A 22,615-nucleotide genomic window follows, 5' to 3' on the forward strand; every position below is an offset into this window, starting at 1 on the left:
TTCGAATGAATAATAAGTCACAGGACAATCCTATCCCTTCGTTGTGTCACCATTGATCATAGTAAGAAGGAATCAAAAGTTGATTAAATTATGCCATTCTACATATTTAGTTTCTCTAGTTGACTATATAGGACAAACTAGATTCCTAACTTAGGTTACTAGGAGCTCTACGGAGTTGGCAGGCGTAAGAGTTTCTACTAGAATTCTGATTGAATTACTGTAAGCAAGCTCTATTTGTATCATATTCTTCATCATTATGTTTCTTTCAAGAAATCTCTCTTTTCCCTTTACTTTTTCCACCCTCATGTGTTAACTAACCAGCTAAATAGAGAAAAACAAGTGGGTAAATCTTTGGCTATTATATATGACTCTCATGCCTCAAAAAGTACATATGTTCCCACTTGGTATATATTGATGACTTAGCAGAGTTTTTCTGGACATGAAACAAAGTAATGAGAAACTTCTAGTGTTAACTGGAAACCTGTTAGTATGTTAAAGATTGCGAGTATTTCTTTGCATCCTTGAATCACAAAGAAGATACCTCGGCGTTAGGATAATAGTTTTGTTTGTCAGCTGTCGATCAATATGAAAAGCATTAAATTTGAAGGGGAAAAAAAAAAAAAAAAACAAGACAACAACTATTGGAGGATATATGGAACACAGTTCTGTTATGCATGCAGTGTATGGATTCGGACACAACAATTCAAACAATCTTCTTGATGAAGTAGGTCAGCCTTGAGAACATCCACATTAAATGACACTTGTACAGAAGTAGAAGTCCATCGATATTAAAATAACTATAAACGTAAATTGAAACAATTACAGCAAAAAAGATTGAAATAGAGAAAAGGCTCATGCTTTGCACTCAGGGGTTGCCTATGGGTCTATGAAGTGGGCGAAACCATAGGGGATCAAATTTCAAATCCGAATAAAGAGAAGAAAAAAAAAAAGGTAAGTGATTCTTCTTATCTACTGCTTTGGTGAGCATAGTTATCGATAACTATATAGACGGAAAGTAGCATGTATTGGTCGAATAATTGAAGTGCGCGGCAGAGTCGGCAAAGACACCACCTGGAAAAAGGAAGGAAAAGGTTCATGTTTTTTCTTGTTAACCATGTTTAAGCACAGAAATGCATGTCTCTAAACAAAAAATGGCAAACAGTCATATTCAGAGAGAGAATAAAAAGAGCCTACCTTCAGAAATGGCTTTCTGAATCTCAGCACACTTGGCAACAACTGCATCAGACTCAATACCTTCTTCTTGTTCATCTTCTCCAATCAACTTGTCATTTCCAATTCTAACCCACTAGAGACTCTGACCTTTGAGACCAAATACCACTGAAGCAGAGCAAAACATATGCCAATAAGAGCAGCTACAGGTATCACAATCTGTGTTAAAGCTTCACTTATCAACCCCATCCCAAAATTTTCAACAACAATTAATGCAAAATCCAGATAACTTAAATTTCTTGAATTCTTCACTTTCTGCGGCTATATGTAAGCACATACTGGCTACAACAAAAAGGGTGTGCCTATTAAAATGTACTTATAATATTTACTCTTTTTAGTCTAGATATATTGTAGAATATATATATTTTCTTTTACATTAATTACAGAATATTTAGTTTTCTTTTAGTGCACCGGCTGCTGTTTTTATCTAGAAAGAAAATAACATACTTACTTTATTTTATTTCCTTTAGTTCTCTATAAATAGTGACGTAGTCTTTTATTTTCAATACAAGAAATAATGAATTAATGCAATGAATTTTTGTTCATTCTCTCCTCTTTCTTCGATTCCATAACAGTGCTCAGGTTTTCAGGCTTTCTAAAGGGAGTTTAACTTTTATCCATTGGTGTAAAAAAAAAAATTACACTATCATATCACCTGGTATATAGTTATAGGTAATAGTTAATAACCAAGAGATCGAGTAACCTGAAAAAGTAAGATAGGTCGATTTACTGTGACATGTTAAAATAGACTGGTATATTAAATTTTTTTACTCTGTCAATGTATATAGAGTCAAAACCAAAATTGGAGTTCAATGATACGTGCCAAAATCTGCAACTGGTGTTGACAACTTGACAAAGAAAATGTAATATGGAACGGGAAATTGCTACTATTTGGTAGCTTTGCATGCAAGGAAGTTGGTGCAAAATTAGGCTTTTAAGTTGGTTGGTTTAATGTATCGTTTTGTTTGAATTAGAAAATTTACTCCCAAAGACCTGCCTAGGAAATACCTCATGTAAATTAAAGAGCAATTGAAAGGTAAATCAAAATCAAGATCTACAGGAGAACTTGTGCACATCAAATTCTGTATTTTTTAAGTTACAAATTTTGACTAACCATTGCTTAATCATAAAAATGTCACGTTTCCTAACTTTGGAGAAATGAGAATTAGATGGTTTAAACTAGTCAGGAGTCAACCAAATACCCCAAATATTATTCTTTAAAAATTTCATTTGTTGAGCCCAAATTACTTTACTAATAAGGTACTTGTAGAGTTTAACTAAGTGATTAACATAATTGGTTACAACTATAGTATTAACATCATACGGCGTATCCTGTTGTGAATAACTTATAGTAATTCTGTTATATCAACCTTTTAAAGAGTTTTTTTTTTTTTTTTTTTTTTTTTGTTAATAAAAACAAAAGATTAACGTCTTAGGGTCGATTTCTATCTTTCTTTCGAAATTACTCATATAAACATAGAGACCACTAACATTTCTAGAAGGATTCAAACTCGAATTTTCCTTAATCCAGCCATTAAGGGGGGAAAAAAACAAAAAGTATAGTTTGTCCCTGTAATTTCTTGCGAGTTGATTGAAGTCAGATACATTCTTGTTAAATAAGTAAGGCTAAACCAGCCGTCAACTTGAAGCTATGAGCAGAGCAGGTATTTGAATAGTCTTCGAGGAAATTACTAAGCAATTAAGATTTAAAGGGAGGAAAAGTATGAATAATCAAGTTCTAACTAATATCTCTTTGAATTATTCTTCTCCTAATCAAAGATCTGACTTTCCCCTAGGAATTTTCACAAATTAATAAAAAATTATTTAGCCTAGACGAACGCCATGCATGATGCATCAATTACTTTCATTTTTTTTCCTTTTTTTCTCAGTTAACTAGTTTTTTTGTTTTTTATGAAGAAAGCAGAGATTTTATTTATTGATAAATATTGTGAGAAAAGTACATTAAAACTCGATTCTTTTCTTCACTCCTCTTTCTCTTTTCTCTATCTCCGTGAATTAGGGGCGTTAATGGTGTGTTTACCGAAATTTTGACCTCCGTTTACTAAAAAAACAAAAGAACATTCTAAAATATCGCATGAGCCGTGAGGGATAACGTACTATACGCACAAAGTGGCCTTTCTTTGTTCTACCAAGCCCGATACCAGAACAGAGAAAAAAAATATTGCAGCTGTATGTTACATCACGAGATAGAAAATAAAAGTCAAATACCCTCATTAAACGTCCTGAAAAACTTACGTCCGCAGTAGCACAAAATCAATGAATGCAACGTATGCCTAATTTATACAAACTTTTACTTACTTACCCGTGATTAAACGATTTATATCCTCATTTTAACTTATTTTTTAAGGTTAAATGCTCAATTGATACAAACAACCTGTGCAAATATCATTATTTCCCTCGCCATTTAAACACCGCCACAAGATAACAACCACCCCTGCCCCTCGAGAAAAAAGAGCAGCGTAAATTTTAGTCGTCGTTTTATAGAGTAATCCTAGAATATCAGAATCAAAGGCAGCATGAAATGTTCAAAGAAACAAGGAAGAAACTAATTTTATCATGCATTTGTTACTTACCGTGATCTTTTGCTAGCAAATAGATTGAGAAATACACTTTTTTAATGTTTCTTCTTCTTCTTTGATAAGTAACACTGCTTTAATGTGTCTTATACAACAGAAGAAAAAAAAAAAAAAAAAAGACGCACTGGAATCATCATATAACAATACTCTCATCTCTTTGCATCACAAACTACAATGGCCATCGAGAGAAGAACAAGGAAAGCTTCGGACCATAACCATCTTATGCACATAGACCCGTTTCCCAGTAGCTGAGACATCGTACATATCACAAGAAACTCCCATTTGAAATGCACCATAAAACACAGGATGCAACTGTTATTGACGTGGACTGCAACATCCTACATGACGATTAGCATAAATGGGGGCAATGATTGAGATGCCAATAACATCTGATAGGAAATCCTTTTTGGTGCTGCAGCTCCTTCTCCGCAACTAATGAATCCATAAATAACACTTGCAAGCAATAAATTAGGGAACAAGAGTGCATTTATATTTGACAACAAAGCAGCACTGCCACTCAAACGGGAACAGCCACAGACCCACTGTTGACAAAGGAAAAGAACAGTTCTCTTGAAGGAAAATTCCCACAACAAATTCTCCATTAAGAGGTTGTGCATTGACTTCTCTCTATTCATCGCTAACTCTTTTCCTCTAGTCCCTTTTAACAAGGAGTCATCCAATGATAATTTCTCCCTCTCTTGCTCCAACTCTATCTAGGTGTATAAAACAACAAATAACTTATCGAACTTTAAGTATTGTCAATAACAATTTAAGAAGCAAAATGAAGAGGCAAAAGAACTACTTTCAAAGTTAACAAAGGCCAGGATCTTACTGTTTGCTTGAGAGAGCTCAAAATGCTATCAAACTGCAAGCTCAATCATTACTCGATCTGAGACCTTAAAGGTTGACTAGCCCAGGAAAGGTAGAGGTGCCTGAAGTAGTATTGGTTCCCCAGTAATAGGATGCTCAAAAGATAGACTTTCCGCATGAAGTTCATGACCATCATATATGCTGCCCTTCCACTCATAGACACCTTCATATCTTACATCTCCTCGTATAGGAATTCCAAGATACTGGCAATGCAAGCGAATTTGGTGTGTTCTTCCGCTCCGAGGGCTCGCCTGACCAAAATCTCATCTTTCTTCAAGTCACAACCAATGACTGATTTCTCTTGAACTATGACCATAGCTTCATCTTTTTGCAAGTCAGAAACCACTTTAGAACACCCAAGACCATTCACTGATAATACTTCAAAAGAGGTCTCCATGTCTCTAACGACTGATCCACCTGGCAGTTTTCTGCCCGCATCTGATGCAGCATAAACACGCCAAGCTCCATATTTTGACCGTCCATGACCCGATTTTACAGTTATTTTTTCCCATTTTGGAGCAAGCCCAACACAGAAAGCCAGGTATGTTTTCCGTACCTTATGGTCTGTAAATGCTTTTACAAACTTAGCTGCTACTTTGTGTAACTTAGTAATCAACATCACACCACTTGTATCACGATCAAGTCTATTAGCTAAATGAAGCTCGGAAACATTAGCCCCTGAAGATATTGCAAGTGGAGCTGAACATATAAGAAACCTCACAAGTATCCAAGTGATATTTTTTTTTATTTGTCTTAATGTATTTCTCAGCTTAAACATAAGATGATTAAAATGTCTTAACAATAGAAAAAACATGAGATGATTAAAATGCGTGTTCACAGAACAACTTCCAGACATCCATTAAGTCCTAGATGGACCATGAGCTTCATTCCTCTTCTTCTCGAACTCCATCATTAGGCACGTAAAAACCTCTACCAGATTATACATTGTTAACAGACAAATATACAAGAGTTGGACCTATCAAGCAAGGGTAAATCCATCCACAAATATATATTAATTTATACTATGACCTTTAAGTACCTCCCAATGTAGGGTAAGGTCGGTGTACACTCTACCATCCCCAAGCCCCACTTTGTGCCAGATTTCACAGGGTATGTTGTTGTTTGTATGACCTTTAAGCAACAAAGAAAAGAGTTTATCTATGGGATGAGCAGGAATAATATCCATGACAAAAGCCTAGACATTAATCACTAAACTGCAAATTCTTTTGTTCAACCAAATGTTATCTATGAGTTATTTTTTCTCCACTTCCAACTACAAATATTACTCACAGCGTACAAAGATGAAGAGATTTTTGGTGGAGGCATTTAACATTTTATTTTTTTATTTAGCTTTTATGCATTCAAGATGTAAATATTTTACTATAAACTATCAATAGTAGCATAAGTTTGTTACCTAAAACTAAATAACTCACTGCAACCGATTAAACAGCATTAATAGTGTAAAAAATGTCAGTGTATGGTTGAATCACTGCGATGAGTATGAACATCAATTGCAAAGCCTCACAGCAGATATACAAAGATATGAATCACTAAGTATAAATATTCTCTCCAATTTTTTGTAAAAGAGATAAAATCCCACCAGTGTCATTGAGTTATGCAGACCAAAAGAGTCAGTTTACTCAGTCTATAGAAGCCTAGATATAAATCACTCTAGTAATTAATCCAAATGTTATCTATGAGTTAATTGTTCTCCAATTCCAACTGTCAAATTGTCACTCATAGTTGAAAGAAATCTCACCAGTGTCATTGAGTAAATCAGGTAGTGCAGACAAAACATTCTCACAGTAAATTCCTTGAGGTTTATTAACAGCAATGAGCCATTCATCTTCGAAGATAACATGGGTTCTGGAAAGAGTAAAAAGAGAGGATTTAGAAGAAGCAGTTAATGCTCTATTCGGTTCTATGTCCTTAGATAAGTCGGGCAATGGTGGAGATAATGGAATTGGGTAATCTGTGGTTAACGCTGTGGGAGAATCAAAAATAACTTTGGCTTGCCATGGAAATGAATCGATGGTGTTGGAAGATTTTGCAAGAAGAAACGAAGAAATTTATCAAAGGGATTTGGACCTTCGCCCCTAACATTTACCAATAAATATTGCCCTAAACTTTTCAGTTGAAATTAAAAATGGGCTCCAGCCTGCGGGTGTGAAGGAAAGAAAAAGAAAAAACAATTGGATATGAAGGTACTGTAATTTGAAAATCTTGAACATAACAAAGATAATACTCCGTATGATATTTTATACTTATAAAAAAATAATATCACTAATTTATACAGAAATTTGTACAAAATTATTTATTAAACTAAAAATTTATCCTCGTATTTCCACAGATTAAGAGAAGACTATTCTCACGTAGAATGAAACAGAGGAAGTAGAACACTATATTATTTGTTGAGCAAAATTAATACTACTGGAAACGTTCTTATATAATTTCACTATATTATTATTTCTTTAGACGATTTTTGATGTAATATATTTTTTTTTTTATAACCGTATCTATAACGTCTCTTTTTATAAAAGTACGAAAATCAATAACCTCATTCTTTATAGAAATATAATCTCGAAGATTACCAAATAATAGGTCTAGAGATTTTGATCAAACATTTGACACTTTAATACGCTATTTATGGCAAAGAATATATATATATATATATATATATATATATATATATATATATATATCATTATTAAAAGATTTCATTTTTTTTTATATAAAGCGTGATTAAGCTTAGAATATATTTTGTTTGTTTATAACAATCAAAATTATTTAAATATCAAATATTGCCACATGTGTGTAACAATCGGTATAGCGGCCAATTTTATTACTTTTTTAAATCAACCATGTTATTATAGAAAGGTTTGATTATACATGAGAAGTAAAGTGTAATAAATCAACACTAATTTGCATGTGTATAACGGTCTATAGCTTTTTTTTGAAACCAATTTGATTATAGACGAGAAGTGGTAATAAAGTAATTAACGGCATCTTTAAAAAATAAAAAAACTTTTGAATAAAGTATAAAACTTTCCTCAACATAAATCTAAATCGGTTGAACGAGTGGATTGGTGATTAAAGAAAAAAATAGAGTACAAAAAAATCATACACATATGAATAAATTTACACGCTCCATTTTGATATCGGTATAACAAAATTAGACATTTCAAAATCATTGGCTTTTCTTCAATATCGGTAAATGCTTAATTTTCGATATTTTTGTTGTCATATAAAATGTAGAAGGTAGAACACACGGTGCGGACTTACACGGGGAGTTTCCAAAAGCTTTAGACATTTTTATTATTAAAAAGATGATAAATCAAGGAAAGCATAAAAAAATGACAAAAATAGAGATCAATTCCACTATTATCTGTATCACGCACTGGTCACAGATACCTATCATACCATGTCTACTCCTACCTCAATACACCCGAAGCCCCCCCCTCCCAAAAAAAAACCCAAACCCCTACTGTGGAACTTATTGGTAGGCAAAAACGGCAGAATCCCATCTTTCAAATAAACAAAATCCATGACTTTTCCATGATATCACAAACTTATATTTCTCCATGGACAAGCACAAAATTATCACGTTTGCTCATTCTTTAATATAAGCAAAAAGAAATGATGTGCCAATCTAAATTAAGTAAACCCAAACAAAGAGGCTAATTCAAACTCAATTACAAATAGCAAAGCAGAACCTTGAGTCGATTTCTTGATAAGATGAATGGGCCGAACAATGGAAGAAGCATGACTTTTCCAATCATTCCTGTTCTCATCAATTATATTCCGGCAAAAATGACATGGTATATATACATTTCGTGTCATATCAAACCCATAGCTCCCAAATATCATTGACGGTACAAAATAATAAACATATCTTGTGTGCCCGAATACGTCACACTCTTGTTGCCTTCCCCTTTTAACCTTCACACACGCATTTTCAATCGTCTTATATTTATCTTGCCGTATATATCTTTCATACGGATTACTTACTGCGTACTTCGTAGTTCCATATGTTCTTCCGTCGATGCCATTTCTCTGGCGAAATCGGAAGTTAAGCTTAATCTCATTTCCTATGACTCTCTATGGCACGATCTAAGATGTCAAAGAAGGTAACCGTCCTAGATGCCCGTAGCCTCACTGGACACGTAAAAACGAGGACTGCACGACTTTGCAGACGACTCTACTAGGATGAACCGTCGATACCAATTTGTCACACCACAATTTACGCCCCCTTGTTGGCGAAATGAAATGAACCGTATTGGCTCAAATACTCGTAACCTCGCCAGGCTTTCTCCTACTTTATCGAAGAATAGTATGCGTTAGCTTTTCTCTCAATCAAACAAAATCTTACAACATAGGAAACTTATAACGCAACGCATAATAATATACCGGCTTACATAGCCATTTACATGACCAACATCTAATACCCGAGACTTGTCTGCGGTCTCCCACGGAACGTGAGTCCATAGGACTCGGCGGCACTCGGAGCAGCTGGAGCTCGCCCGTCCCGCTAGAACATCTCCTACTAATATCTTATTTCACACAGGTGTAACAGCGGCATGAGACGCGATCGGTATAATATATAAAGCATGAAATATAATAAGCGGGATTATACCGAGATAAAGAGTACAGAAAGACCATAAAAACTTGCCTTAAAAAAAAACATATATCATGCGTGTCATTTCCATAAAATCATCATGTATGCATATAACGTGCCCCGGCCCTCTCGTGAGGGACGCGGTAAATGAAATCATCGTATACATAAACATATACACATATCGTGCCCCGGCCCTACGAAGTGAGGGACGCGGTAGTAAATCATATCATATGCGTGTACATGTAACGTGCCCGGCCCCCCGTGGAGGGACGCGGTAAAAGGAATCATCGTATGCCATCTGGCCGCCTCCCCGTATCATCATATCAAATAACGTGCCCCGCCCCGCTAGCAAGGGACGCGGTAAATATACGTGCCCCGGCCTTCCATGGAGGGACGCGGTGAACAATGCGGAAAACGTGCACGAATACATGCCACCGGCCGGGACGCCGGTGAAAGAGTGGCTACAGCTCGCACGAGCGGAGTAGTGAGAAACCATGCACATAAACCATTCCAGAGACTCAATGAAGTGAGCTGACATTAACCGATTAATCATATTCCAGAATATATATATATCATATAACGTAAGCATATTAAGGCATCTTGAAAATCGGGACAAATATTATAGCAAATAACTTTCGGATATTACTCGGAAACATATCATGAGCATATTAAAATATCGTAGAGATCATAGTCATATATTGATTCAATTCGGGCCCGCCTCGGAAAGTTACGGACCTTACATATTATGGAATCACATACGAACATATCGAAGCAATCCGAGTCTTTCTATGAAAGATACGGACGTTCGTAGTTACGGAGTCATTTAAAAACATCACTCTTTTGGAAACACAGCTTATATGCAATTTTTTTGAAATCCAAATCTTACTAATGACATAAAACCCATATCTTGGTTACGTTAAGAATATGAATATCGAGAAACAAATAAGGATCATAAATATGCTCGGATTGCAAGAATAGAGTTACCTCGAGAAACGTGTCATCACTTACTTTCAACTAGGACATGCCAAAAGAAAGAAAGGTGAGCTTTACATACCTTAGCCGCTTCCTAAGCTATTCTGAACTTGAGTCTCGACTTCAAGATCTACAACGACGTCATTAGGCATCGAACATTAGTCATAAGCGCTAAAGAATCCCATTTCCAAACCATTACTTTGTCTACAAAAATTTGGGCGACATTTCCCACTGTTCGACATCCCCGAGAATTCAACTCGGCCAAATCATCATCAACAATACCAACAAACATAATAACGACATCAACGACCAATTCAAAATGCATTATAACATTAGTGACTCGTCTTCCGCATAATTCGACGACATTCCAATCATATTCAATTCAATACTAATAGCTTGCATTCAAGTACTAGTCCCATATCATTTAAACCAGATTTCAGAACGCTTCGGACAATCTACAAATTATTCAAATCGACCCACTGCAACCAACATGCCACCCAAAACTCACCATATTCCATAAGAGCAATGGCAACATATTTCATTTTTCCGAATTCATGAACTACGCCAACAATCCGCATGCTAACAATCATTATTTCCATGAACACAAGAATTTACATTAAAATCATATTAGTCTCCAAAACAGCCCACAACAATTCCAACTTTAACATGAGTTATTAAACTCTCATTTTCATCACATGATCCATAACAACAACAACTAAAACACTAAATAGAATTAACTTAGCATACTTACACCAAATCAGCCACCTACACGGCCACTCCTCAACATACATCATTCCATGAATTTCATTCATTTCCTACACCTTACAACAACACACAAACATGCACAACAATCAAATTACACTAAATAAAATTTGTTCATCATGTTCACTCCACAACATTCACTCACGGCCACAACAACTACACCATATTTTTATGAACTTCTTTCATTTCTACATTCCACAACATGTGCAACTCATCCACAACACATGAAAAATGAGATTGAACCTTCACCTTCTTCCTCAACCTTTTCCCACGACCAAGGGTGTGTTTGCAAGAAAGAATGTTTTGCAAGCTCCAAGAACCATTCCACGCTAACGAGGACCTTCCAATTAGTGCACAAGCTAGGAGAAAATAATTTTTCTCTTTCAATTTTTCAAGGTCCATATTCAGCTGGTACTATAGCCGTATGGCTTTCCTTGCTCCTTCTCCATGTTTCAAGAAATTTCTAAGTGTGGAAATTAATAAGATGACTTACATCTTTATGTACATATATAATTTGCACATGTGTGCCATGGCCCACACCACACCACACACACACACACACACGGCCACTTGGCCAATTTTTCATGAAAAATTAATTTCCAAATTTTCACTTTTGGCTCCAGTTTTCATGAATTGTTCATCTTTCCATAATTCATTTTTGGTCCCATCTTTCATGAAATATTAGTTCCCATAATTCCACTTTTAACCCCAAATTCCTTAATATTTCCATCCAACAAAATTCATAAGCAACTAACTTACAACATTCCGACGTACAAAATACGAGATATAACACATTTTGACACTTTAATACGCTATTTATGGCAAAGAATATATATATATATATATATATATATATATATATCATTATTAAAAGATTTCCTTTTTTTTATATAAAGCGTGATTAAGCTTAGAATTTGATATTTTTTTTGTTTATAACAATCAAAAATTATTTAAATATCAAATATTGCCACATGTGTGTAACAATCGGTATAGCGGCCAATTTTATTATTTTTTTAAATCAACCATGTTATTATAGAAAGGTTTGATTATACATGAGAAGTAAAGTGTAATAAATCAACACTAATTTGCATGTGTATAACAGTCGGTATAGCAGCCAAATTTTTTTTGAAACCAATTTGATTATAGACGAGAAGTAACGTGTAATAAATCAACACTAGCATCTGATGGTGTGGTGAGGTTGAAATATCGGCACACAGATATTTCGGTTCAACTTTAAAAAATAAAAAAACTTTTGAATAAAGTATTTTAAGACTTTCCTCAACATAAATCTAAATCAGTTGAACGAGTGGATTGGTGATTAAAGAAAAAAATAGAGTACAAAAAATCATACACATATGAATAAATTTACACGCTCCATTTTGATATCAGTATAACAAAATTAGACATTTCAAAATCATTGGCTTTTCTTCAATATCGGTAAATGCTTAATTTTCGATATTTTTGTTGTCATATAAGACTGTAGAAGGTAGAACACACGGTGCGGACTTACACGGGAGTTTCCAAAAGCTTTTTAGACATTTTTATTATTAAAAAGATGATAAATCAAGGAAACATAAAAAATGACAAAAATAGAGATCAATTCCACTATTTTACAGTAGCCTATAACAAATTACGCAAACACAAAAAATTTTAAATCGCACAAGGGAGAGATATTAATCAATACTAGATTCAAGACCAAGTCTACTAAGATTAACTATCACAAATCTAAATCATACAATAGGAAAAATATTTAATAACCTATTTTTGTTACTCAAGATAGCTGGAATGTCTTGTGGTTTGCTACTCAAGATACGGGAACTAATTTATTTTTATGAGGAGTTGAGATTTGGGTGTTTGTTGCCTATTAATTCATACCACCACCCTATACCCAGGGCAAAAAATGTAATTTTATTTTTAAACTTGATATATGAAATATATTTTACATTTATATATATATATATATATATATATATATATATATATATATATATATATATATATATATTGGTACCATTCAGTACTTTTTCAATTTATTTTTACAAGATTTAAAATTTATCTTAATTCTGCGATTCTATTATACATTTATACAAAAAACCTATAATTTTAATTAAAAATTAAATAATCTATACGATTCACTGATACCCTTTTTAGTGCTACCATAAAAAAGACAGTACCATTTTTGTTGTAAAAATAAAACCCTTTTTAGGGTTAATGATTTGGGGGCCTGATTAGAGCCGGTTTGGCCTAGCGGCTAAAAAATGTTTATTTTGAGAAGTGTTTTTTCTTTTTTGAAAAAGTACTTTTGGTGAGAAGTATGAACAAGGACAAGTATCAATGAACGTTTACCATCAAGATTATTTTACAGAGAGAAATTATTTTAAATATCTATTATGAAAGACTTCAATTAAGTTTTTACTTTTATTTAATCAAAATTAAAAGTCCATATTAAAATTTTCAATTAATATAATACATAGATAAATTCAAAAAATATTAAATTTTGATATAATATCATCGCGATGATTTAAATATACTAAAAAACTACAATCAAAATAAAGTCAAAATCATTCCACAAATTAAAATTCATCACATAGAATTATTAATTAGAAATTAATGGATTAATAAGGGATATACTTGATAAATATGTATTTATGGTAGGGATATTTTTGTCTTGAAAAAGTTAATTTTTTGCTTATGCTTTTAAAAATGACGAAAAAGCTTACGATTTCTACTAAAAGCAGATTTAATAAGTAGCCAAATACCTGAAATATTGAAAAACAAATGCTTTTTGTTTGAAAAAAAACGTTTTTGGCCTCAGAACCGCTAGCCCTCTTAAACTCAAATCTTCTTCCCATAGGTATTCTTCTCGGAACGGTCTCCATTTAATTTTTCTACCCAAAAAAAATACTACTTATAAATTGGAACAACACAAAATAAACATTAAAAAAAAAATACTTATAAATTGGAACAACACAAAATAAACATTCAATTTACTAATGACCCGCAAAATTTGGCATCCAACTGTCCAAGCATTTTAAGTGCAATTCTAGCAAGGTGCGTGTCGGGCACAAGTCTTAAGCGGAGCTCCAGATCCGTTTAACTGAATTGACTCGGAGCACAAGAAAACTTGTTTGGACACAACTTGTCCATCCTCAATTCATCCACGAATCCTTCATTTCTTCCCTAACCATCTTCGATTTTGACAACCTAATCTTTCTGTTAGATGACAAAATTGTAGCTATGGCATCATCATCAAGTTCCCTTATTCGTCGAGTTGTTCCCTTCTTCACCACCAGGATTCGTCAAAATTACCGCCTTTTGAATTCCTCGGCTTCTGCTCTATCCCAACCCCAATCCCAAGCCGAAGCCGAAGCTCCCGATTCCGTCTTATTGACCGAGAACTGCGTTCGTGTAAGTTTTGTTATATCTCTCTCATCCCAAGGTTCCCTATTTCTTCTAACTTTTATGATTGATTTTAGAGAAAATGGTCAAAAACACACCTGAAGTATGACTTTTTTGCGAGGGTTTCTCATCTAAACTATCACCAACTATTTATCAAAGCAAACCTCGAAATTAATGAGTCAGGTTCTATGTGGACGAAATTTTGTAGGCAAATTAAGTTGTCACGCGCCAGGCGATTTTGCATGTCTGAATTCCTTGTAAAAATTAAATTGGGATAATTGGCTAACTTGGTTATTTTACATGCCCGAGTAGCGGATAAAAGAGTTGCAGGCTGGCGAACATAAAGAGAAGATGCTTCGCTTGAGTGTTGAAGCTGGTGGTTGTTCTGGGTTTCAATATGAATTCTCTCTAGATGATAAGACCAATTCTGATGACAGGTTTGATGTTTTCTACTTGTATTTTTCAGCCTATGTTGTTTTTCCTAAACTGTCTAAAGTAAAAATCTTTTTAGTACTGGAACGAAATCCACCAAATAAGGTTGAGAGAACAACGTTTCTACTATGAATCTATTACATGTTAATAGTCTGAGTTTCTGCCTAAAATGAATTTAATTTTCATCCGGTATGTACTATGGAAAATGTTATTGCATTAACAGAATTGACCATTTAAGGTAGGTTGAAGTATAACATTGGTACTTTTAGTTGGAGAAAAGAATAGAAAGCAGCACTTACCATGTGTTTATCCATGCATCAAAGTGAAATCTCATGAAGTTGCAGACTGATATCCAATGTTAACTGGGCTATTTTTAAGTGTTCATGACTTGTAAAGCATATGGCTTTTAAACTACATATAGACCTTTTTCTTAAAGGAAATCATGGAGTGCTTCTCTCCTCAACCCCCCACCCCCTAAAATGGAAAGGGGAACCACGGAAGAAAAGGAAGGATGGATTCCAATAAGGAAATCGATCAAAAGAGATAAAGGGGAACAAGGAAATCACAGAACTGATTAGAATGATGGATGAATTGAATTAGTCTATGGATCTATATAGCTGACCCAACTAGTTCGGGATTGAGATGTAGTTGATTGATTGATTGATAAATCCTGTTCTTGGCGGTCATAAGGAATTTGATAGATTCTGAAGTATGAATTCAGCATCCCACCTGCACACCCCAAAAACCACTCATAATTTGCTATAGTTTCATAGATTACTAGTTTCAACATTTACCATTACCTTGCTTATGTTGCCATCTTATTCGTTTCTTCTATTTTACAGTATTTTTGAGCGAGATGGAGTTAAATTGGTTGTGGATAACATATCATTCGATTTCGTCAAAGGTGCAACTGTTGATTATGTTGAGGAGCTGATTCGTTCTGCTTTTCAGGTCTGTGAATGCAGCTTTCCATGATCTTCACTATTGGTATTTTCTTGCTGTAAGTTACGTGTGCTTATTGGTTTTCCAGATCAATTGCACAGTAGGTAATGCTAGTTCCTTTCTTAATTCCTGTTTTTTAATAGGTAGTAATTAGGAAAGTTTATTAACTCAAAGCCCAAAAACACTTGCAATTCTAAAATATGAATAAGTCACTGTACCACTGACCACTCTATTCGCCTAGGGAAGTAATAGAACTTTTACCTTCAGTAGTTTATCTAGAAACTAGTTAAATTACCCGCGCTTCGCGCGGTCTTAAAAACTATTAGTGAGGCAATATTTTTATTAATTAGTCCACATAAAAAAATGATAAAAATTAATTTTTATCTATAAAATCATGTCTAAACTCTTAAGTAACCAAATCTTCTTTAAAGGCCTATAATCGAATATGATAATATGCCTACATTAAAAGGAAAAAAAATTCTTCTTTAAAGTAATAAAATACAAACGCATTATAAGATAACGAAGCTTTAACTGAAAAGATAATTATATAGTATTAATCTAAGTTGCGTGGACTCTTCACTTTGGATGCTGCACCCGTGTTGGGTTCTTCAAAAATACTCTACTTTTGGAGAATCCGACACGCATCCATGGACATTTTTGAAGAGTCCGATCAGCATAGGTAGTAATATCACAACAAAATAGACACTTTTTGTTGGTTCCTCACTCATTGACTTCTTTGTCAATTTTTTTTTTTTTTTTCCTTCAAAAAACCAATACTAAAACAAAGGGAAGAACGCCAACTTCCCCTTTTTAAAATCAGCTAGGAAATGTATCTACAAACTCTAATCACAAAACAGAAAAAAATGTGCATCTCTCCCTCGATTAAATTGTATGTATCTTTAAGTAATAATTATCAGAGAATATGTAAAGTAATAGTTGAAGATTAGAGAATTTAGATTGTATACAGGGAAAAAAAAAAAAAAAAACTTATAAACAACATATTGCTGAGATGATTCGAGGAGTGTTAAAAATTAAATGCACATAATTTAACTCTTATGACCACTCAATACATACAAATAAAGGTATTTGTACAAAAACAACTTAATCATGTCTCAATATAATTATATCATTGTCATTCTCTGATTGTTGAAAAAATGTTCCCCCTCTTTCTCTTGGTAATTTTTTTCCAAATCCTGAAACTAACATCAAATTCACTGTAAAAGAAAGAAGAAAATCTGCCAATTGTCTCCCAATATAATACAATAGCGGAAAAAAACTAACAGTAGGCAACATACCACTTCACGAACTTCTAAAATAGTGGTGCAAGAATGAATGTGCCATTTTGCAACATCTATGCATGTCACAAATATAACCACGAAAGTTTTGTCAAAGTCTCGTACAGGGTATTATGTAAAAGTCCATTATTGTGACTTGCATTGTTTGAGACGAACGTCTCCGCCAGACCATTTGAGCCATGTTGGGTTGACTCTTTCTCGATCCTCAACCTAATTTCGTCATCGTCCCTGATCAATATGAATTGTGTATTTGTTTTTTACCTTCATGTTTTAAATAGAGTATTTTCTAAGTAAAACGATTAATGGATTTAAATGTGATGTAAGTTACAATTGACAAAGTAATGAGAGTTAATACTCAAAATTCTGAGTAAGTAATGAGAGTTAAAACTCAGAAGGAAGAAAAAAACCTCATTGATTCGTCTGATCTTTCCTCAAATGGAGACTGAAGGCATTCTTTTTTCCTCGATAAATAAGGAATATGAATGTCGGCATGCTACACAAAGAACAAACTAATTAACATGAAGCAGAAGCAAAGTCGAAAGTGATGAAGAGAACCAATGAAAGAAGAAACGTGAAGAGGCAAAGTGAACACAACTGAATAGAAAAATCAGTTTGGGTTAAAAGGAAAGTAAAATAGTTATCGTTATTACCAAAGGAAAATTAAGCACTGATGGTTATCCAAAATATTATTGTAGTACAATCCTGCAAATGGGAGACAATATTTGAATCAATGCCAAATAACAATTACCATCAATACTTATCGAAGTAAATATATTACACTTCACAAAGCCAAGTCCCACAACATACAATCTGAGATCTGGGAAGATGGAGAAAAATTCTGAACAATTATTCCCGACAGGCCAACCATACATGTTGTGTATAGTAACAAATCCTAAAGCATGATAGACATTAAAGACTATCATTGAAGAGTAAACACACACAATACTTATTACTTTATGTTGGCATGAAAGTTGAGACTATGACACTATTCATTAATGCATCTATATCTAAACTTATCTAATACATATGTGTATTTTACAATTAAGTTACATTATAGAAATACGTAATGTTATTTATCCAATGTAAAATAGATGTGAAAAAGAAAAAGTAAGAAATCGAGAAAAATACCAAAATCCTATATTTTTCCTCCTCCGACCACGGGCTTCTCTCCGGTGGCGTAGCTTTGTACGAGTAGAATGCTTCAACCCAAGTGGTTTTTTGGGGAAAAAATTGTGCTGGATATAAAAGCAATCATTATCAAGAATAACACACAAAACATACCCATGAATGAAAATGGCTGAAATTAGGCGTAAGAAATAATTTTTTGAAACAAAGAAAGGACTGAAATTGCGAGAAGGAGAAACAGAGAAGAACCGCTGAAGGCCAAGGAAACGTCACTAACCAAACAAATCTCAAAAGGCAGAGTATATTTACCTGGGCGAGCACGTAAGGTGTAGGGAGGAAGAAGAGGGAAAGAACGTCACTAACCAAACAAATCTCAAAAGGCAGAGTATATTTACTTGGGCGAGCACCTAAGGTGTAGGGAGGAAGAAGAGGGAAAGAAAAAGGGTTATAACGAAATAGAAGATGAAACGTCGGGGAGGACGAGGAAGAAGTAGCCGTTAATTTTTTGGGGGAAAGAGGTGACTGTTGAATACCCAATTTTCTTTAATTAAGGGCTTTTTTTAAAAAAATTAATATGGGGAAAATGCAAAAAGTTGACAAAAAAGATAAAGGGAAATTTCATAAATGACTACATTTTGAGGGTTAAAAATTTGGCATAGCTACATTTTGCTTATTTACAGCTCGTAGCTACTTTTATGTTCGCTGTATTCATTTTTTTTTGCTGTATTCAATTTTTGTTTTCACTGTATTCATGGATACAACAATTTTTTTCACTGTATTCCTGAAATGAGTATCTGTATTCATAAATGAGTTCGCTGTAATAATGAATACAACAAGTAAAACTGAATACATAAAAACATAGATACACTAAATATTAACAAATATACCACTAAAAAAATGAATACAATCTAAAATCTAAAAATTAAACAAAAAGCTCAAAAATGTGAATACAATTGCCATATTCATGAATACAATCACTAGTTCCGTCCAGATCTGCCGGAAATTTCATAACAACAACAACAACCCTTACGCGCCGCCATGGTTGGCGGACGGAGCAGGATTCAGTGGAAGCAACACTGGTGGTCGGGGGCCAGATCTGGAGGCTCTCTTTAAGGCTACCATATTTAAATTTCAACATCCATTTTGGTTAATACATATCTTGAAGAATTGAGTGCCAAGCTGCAATCTTGGTGATCAGTGGTTTTTGGTTGCTCCGCTTTTCATGCTTTATTAAAGCCTAGAATCCCTTCTAAGTCCATCATCATTCTACTTGCCTTATTTGTATCACTTAGCAACCAGTTGGGGGTTATATGAGTCAGTGGAAGAACAGTAATTACTTCAACTGCCCTTCTCCAATGGCGAAGAAGGGAGAAGAGGGGAAAAAGGAGAGAAAGTTGAGGGAGAAAAGAGATGGGCGAGATAGAAGGAGAGAAAGAGGGAAGAGAGCAGTGAAGAGAGAAGAAGGGGGAGGAGTTATTGTATTAGTTAACTTGTGTAATTGAGATACAATATTTAGTTACTAGATGTAATTAAAGTAAAGTGTAGTTACTAAAAGTAAATACCACTTATATGTTCTCTACCCCAAGTAAATTTCCTAAAGATAAATGCAAATGTTGGCTTTTGAGACTGCCACATAAGCGGGCCTATGTCCCTTCTTTATATATATATATATAGATATCTAGGTGTCTAACTCAGGGCAAATAATCAAATGGGCAAATAATCAAACTGGCACTTAATGTATGGGGTTTGGATTGTTTTGGTCCTTGATATATACCATGTGAAAGGAGTAGTACTTAATGTTTGCAAAAAGTTAATAGCTTTGTCCTAAAGCCTATAACTTACGAATCCCTCCAAAAATGCTGTCAAAATGAACGGTGCTTCAAAAGGCCACTCAAAAGTCAAAACCAGCTACTTTCTTTGTGCTGCACCAGTTATGGCTTTTCTTATGGCATTTCCATTCTGATGCTGTTCCTTTCATCCGTTGGTGAAAGTGCTGAACATTTTGCCAAGGGCATCAAAGAGTTGTCCGTAGCTTTTGTACATCTTCAAGTCCACTTTACATGCCTTGTACGGAGTATTATCTTTCTAAGAACACATGCACATGTTACCAACAGAGGTAATTAATGTTTGTTACATATTGCTGTATCAAGAAAAGAAAAAAAAGAAGTACCTTCTGAGATTGAGAGATAAGCTCACCAGTATGTTTATGGAACAAAAAGCAGATTAACATGAAACCCAAAATGAAAACATTTCCATCCTCTTTGGTGAAACTTTCTTAGCTTTGCTGATGCAGTGGCTAAGGAGCAGAGTGAATAAAAAGAATAACACGTGGCATTTGTTTCCTGTAAGGAGCAGATGCATATCGGCAGTGAGTTCATCCGAACCCAATATTTCCAACACCGAACTTAAATTCTTGTATATCGTAAAAAGCTAGTGTATTCCTAGAGCACAACTTATGATAGGTAGATGGATCCTAGAGATAATGGACTTCAGGAAACTCATTTATCGACAAACAAAAATCTCATCTGTTTGAAAAACACATGTAAAATGAGGAGAAGAAGAGCTTGGAACGTGGTTCCGCTTGCATTGATGTGGGTAGCTTGGAGTGGGAGAAACAAGAGAGCTTTGGAAGGAATAGAGTCAAGTTTTTCTCAGTTGAGTAGTAGTCTCCGCTCCCTTATTTTCTTTTCGTGTAATCAGAAAGTTCCTAGTTGTATAGAGGATTGGGTGGAGTTTGTCGATTCTTTATCTTTTGGTATATCCCTTGTATACGGCCATTTTTTTTATTTTTTTTTTGCCATGATTATGAATGTAAATACTTTTACTTGATCAAAAAAAAAAAAAAATGATTGGACCATATATTTTACTATTATGCCAGACACGTTGTTGAACTAATTTGTTATTGGTATTAGCTTCTAATGGGGAATAAGGAGTTAGTACTTGGATGTTAATTTTTAGGAGATCAGTTGAAAACTACTTAGACTAGTCATGAAAAATATGCAAACCTGCAGTTTTTCTAGTATAATTTGACATATTAATGGTATGAATTTGTGCAATACACTATCACATCCTCGCATGAAATCTTCTAAGACCGTAGGATGCTTATATCCCTCTATATACTAATACTAATGTTCACATTGCTAAGAACTTTAAGCTGTTATTATTTGATATATCTTTTAGCTGGCACTAGGACCATTTCATTTTCGGTTTGCAACTCTCAGCTTTTCATTTAACCACTTCTGTTCGTGTCTTTTATTCTCTGCAGGTATCTACCAATCCAAGTGCAGTGGGTGGGTGCAGTTGTAAAAGTTCATTTATGGTGAAGCAGTAATTTGACACTTCCGTAACATTCAGCCCAAATAATCAGCATTCCTCTTAGCTGGACATGGTTTATTGCATGAATGACAATTCTATTAGTCATTCTGGTGCCTAATGTCTATCCATCATATACTTCTACCATTTGAGGCAGCAAGACCTGCATTGTGAGACGAGCATTTTTCAGAATATGTACTTGACAGTTGAGAGACCATAGGTTATATATTTGTACATGTCAATTTTTTGCTTACTGGAGCTAGTTGGAAGTGCAGAACGTAACTGTTAAATTAGGCAGGCAGGTACTATTGTATTGTAGGCAATAACTCCAGCTGAAAAGACACTATTCAGTTTTGGGTGGAGACATTTGTACAAGGAATTTGGAAGTGAAGAGGTTTCAAGCAGAAGACAAATTACTGGTTTCGTTCCCCATCTACTGTGGTAGAAAAGTTTTGATCAAGCAAAGCTTTTTTTATGATCTTTGAAATCTATGTTCATGTTGAAACTGAAAAAATCAGGAAAAGAACAATATTACCTGAGTTGAATTTACTGAATTTGGGACGTATACTTCATTTGTGGATCTTAAGGTGATAGGCTTTACAGCTGGCTATTTTCATTTTTTTAACTAGGAGAACTAAGAGGAGCATTTGCCAAAAGAAGTGGAGAGTTCTGTTTGTGCTTTTAAGTCTTTTACAATATCGCAGTTACTTGAAAATCAAATATTGCTTGGGACAGGGGAATTCTCAGGGAACTCGCTCTTGTTGATGCAACAATGCAACGGTCAGAGTGGTACCAAAGATATGGTGAAATTTTCCGATATGGAGCAACTACCTTAGCTAAAGCTATTAATTGTTGACAGCACAACTTCGAAAATGTTACATATTCCTAACGCTATTGTGGATTCTAATGGAGAAGCTTTCGTTAACTCCTTTAAGTGGAGAAAGCTTGAAATTGTTTGGTATTTATTGAGCGAATTTTGAAGTTGGAGTCTTAACAAATTCTTCAGTTATCTTAAGCAAAAAAAGCACTCTATCTACTTAAGTCATGGTGGATAAAGTTATTTG

The 22,615-nt window shown here is 34.3% G+C and overlaps 1 protein-coding gene, 1 long non-coding RNA gene and 1 pseudogene across 2 annotated transcripts; 2 read left to right on the plus strand and 1 right to left on the minus strand.

The window, feature by feature from the left end:
* Positions 1-4,707: 4,707 nt before the first annotated feature.
* On the minus strand, positions 4,708-6,887 carry LOC132062707 (RNA pseudouridine synthase 1-like; annotated as a pseudogene).
* Positions 6,888-14,026: 7,139 nt separating this feature from the next.
* On the plus strand, positions 14,027-22,123 carry LOC132064356 (iron-sulfur assembly protein IscA-like 2, mitochondrial). Its single transcript, XM_059457305.1, has 4 exons — positions 14,027-14,454; positions 14,758-14,882; positions 15,720-15,828; positions 21,505-22,123. The coding sequence occupies exons 1-4, from the start codon at positions 14,284-14,286 to the stop codon at positions 21,568-21,570; spliced, it is 471 nt and encodes a 156-aa protein (XP_059313288.1). The 5' UTR covers positions 14,027-14,283; the 3' UTR covers positions 21,571-22,123.
* Positions 15,837-17,785, plus strand: LOC132064357 (uncharacterized). The gene is made up of 2 exons (XR_009416540.1): positions 15,837-16,369; positions 16,499-17,785. It is a non-coding gene; the product is annotated as an uncharacterized LOC132064357 (long non-coding RNA).
* Positions 22,124-22,615: the final 492 nt, after the last annotated feature.

The sequence above is a fragment of the Lycium ferocissimum genome, chromosome 7 (genome assembly GCF_029784015.1).
Source record: "Lycium ferocissimum isolate CSIRO_LF1 chromosome 7, AGI_CSIRO_Lferr_CH_V1, whole genome shotgun sequence".
Classification (NCBI taxonomy): domain Eukaryota; kingdom Viridiplantae; phylum Streptophyta; class Magnoliopsida; order Solanales; family Solanaceae; genus Lycium; species Lycium ferocissimum.

What these genes read in the sequence shown, in the direction of transcription:
- LOC132064356 (XM_059457305.1), top strand. Translation starts at nt 14,284, where the DNA reads ATGGCATCATCATCAAGTTCCCTTATTCGTCGAGTTGTTCCCTTCTTC. An exon ending in TGACCGAGAACTGCGTTCGT is followed by an intron (nt 14,455 to 14,757) that starts GTAAGTTTTGTT and finishes ATGCCCGAGTAG; the next exon opens with CGGATAAAAGAGTTGCAGGC. An exon ending in AAGACCAATTCTGATGACAG is followed by an intron (nt 14,883 to 15,719) that starts GTTTGATGTTTT and finishes TCTATTTTACAG; the next exon opens with TATTTTTGAGCGAGATGGAG.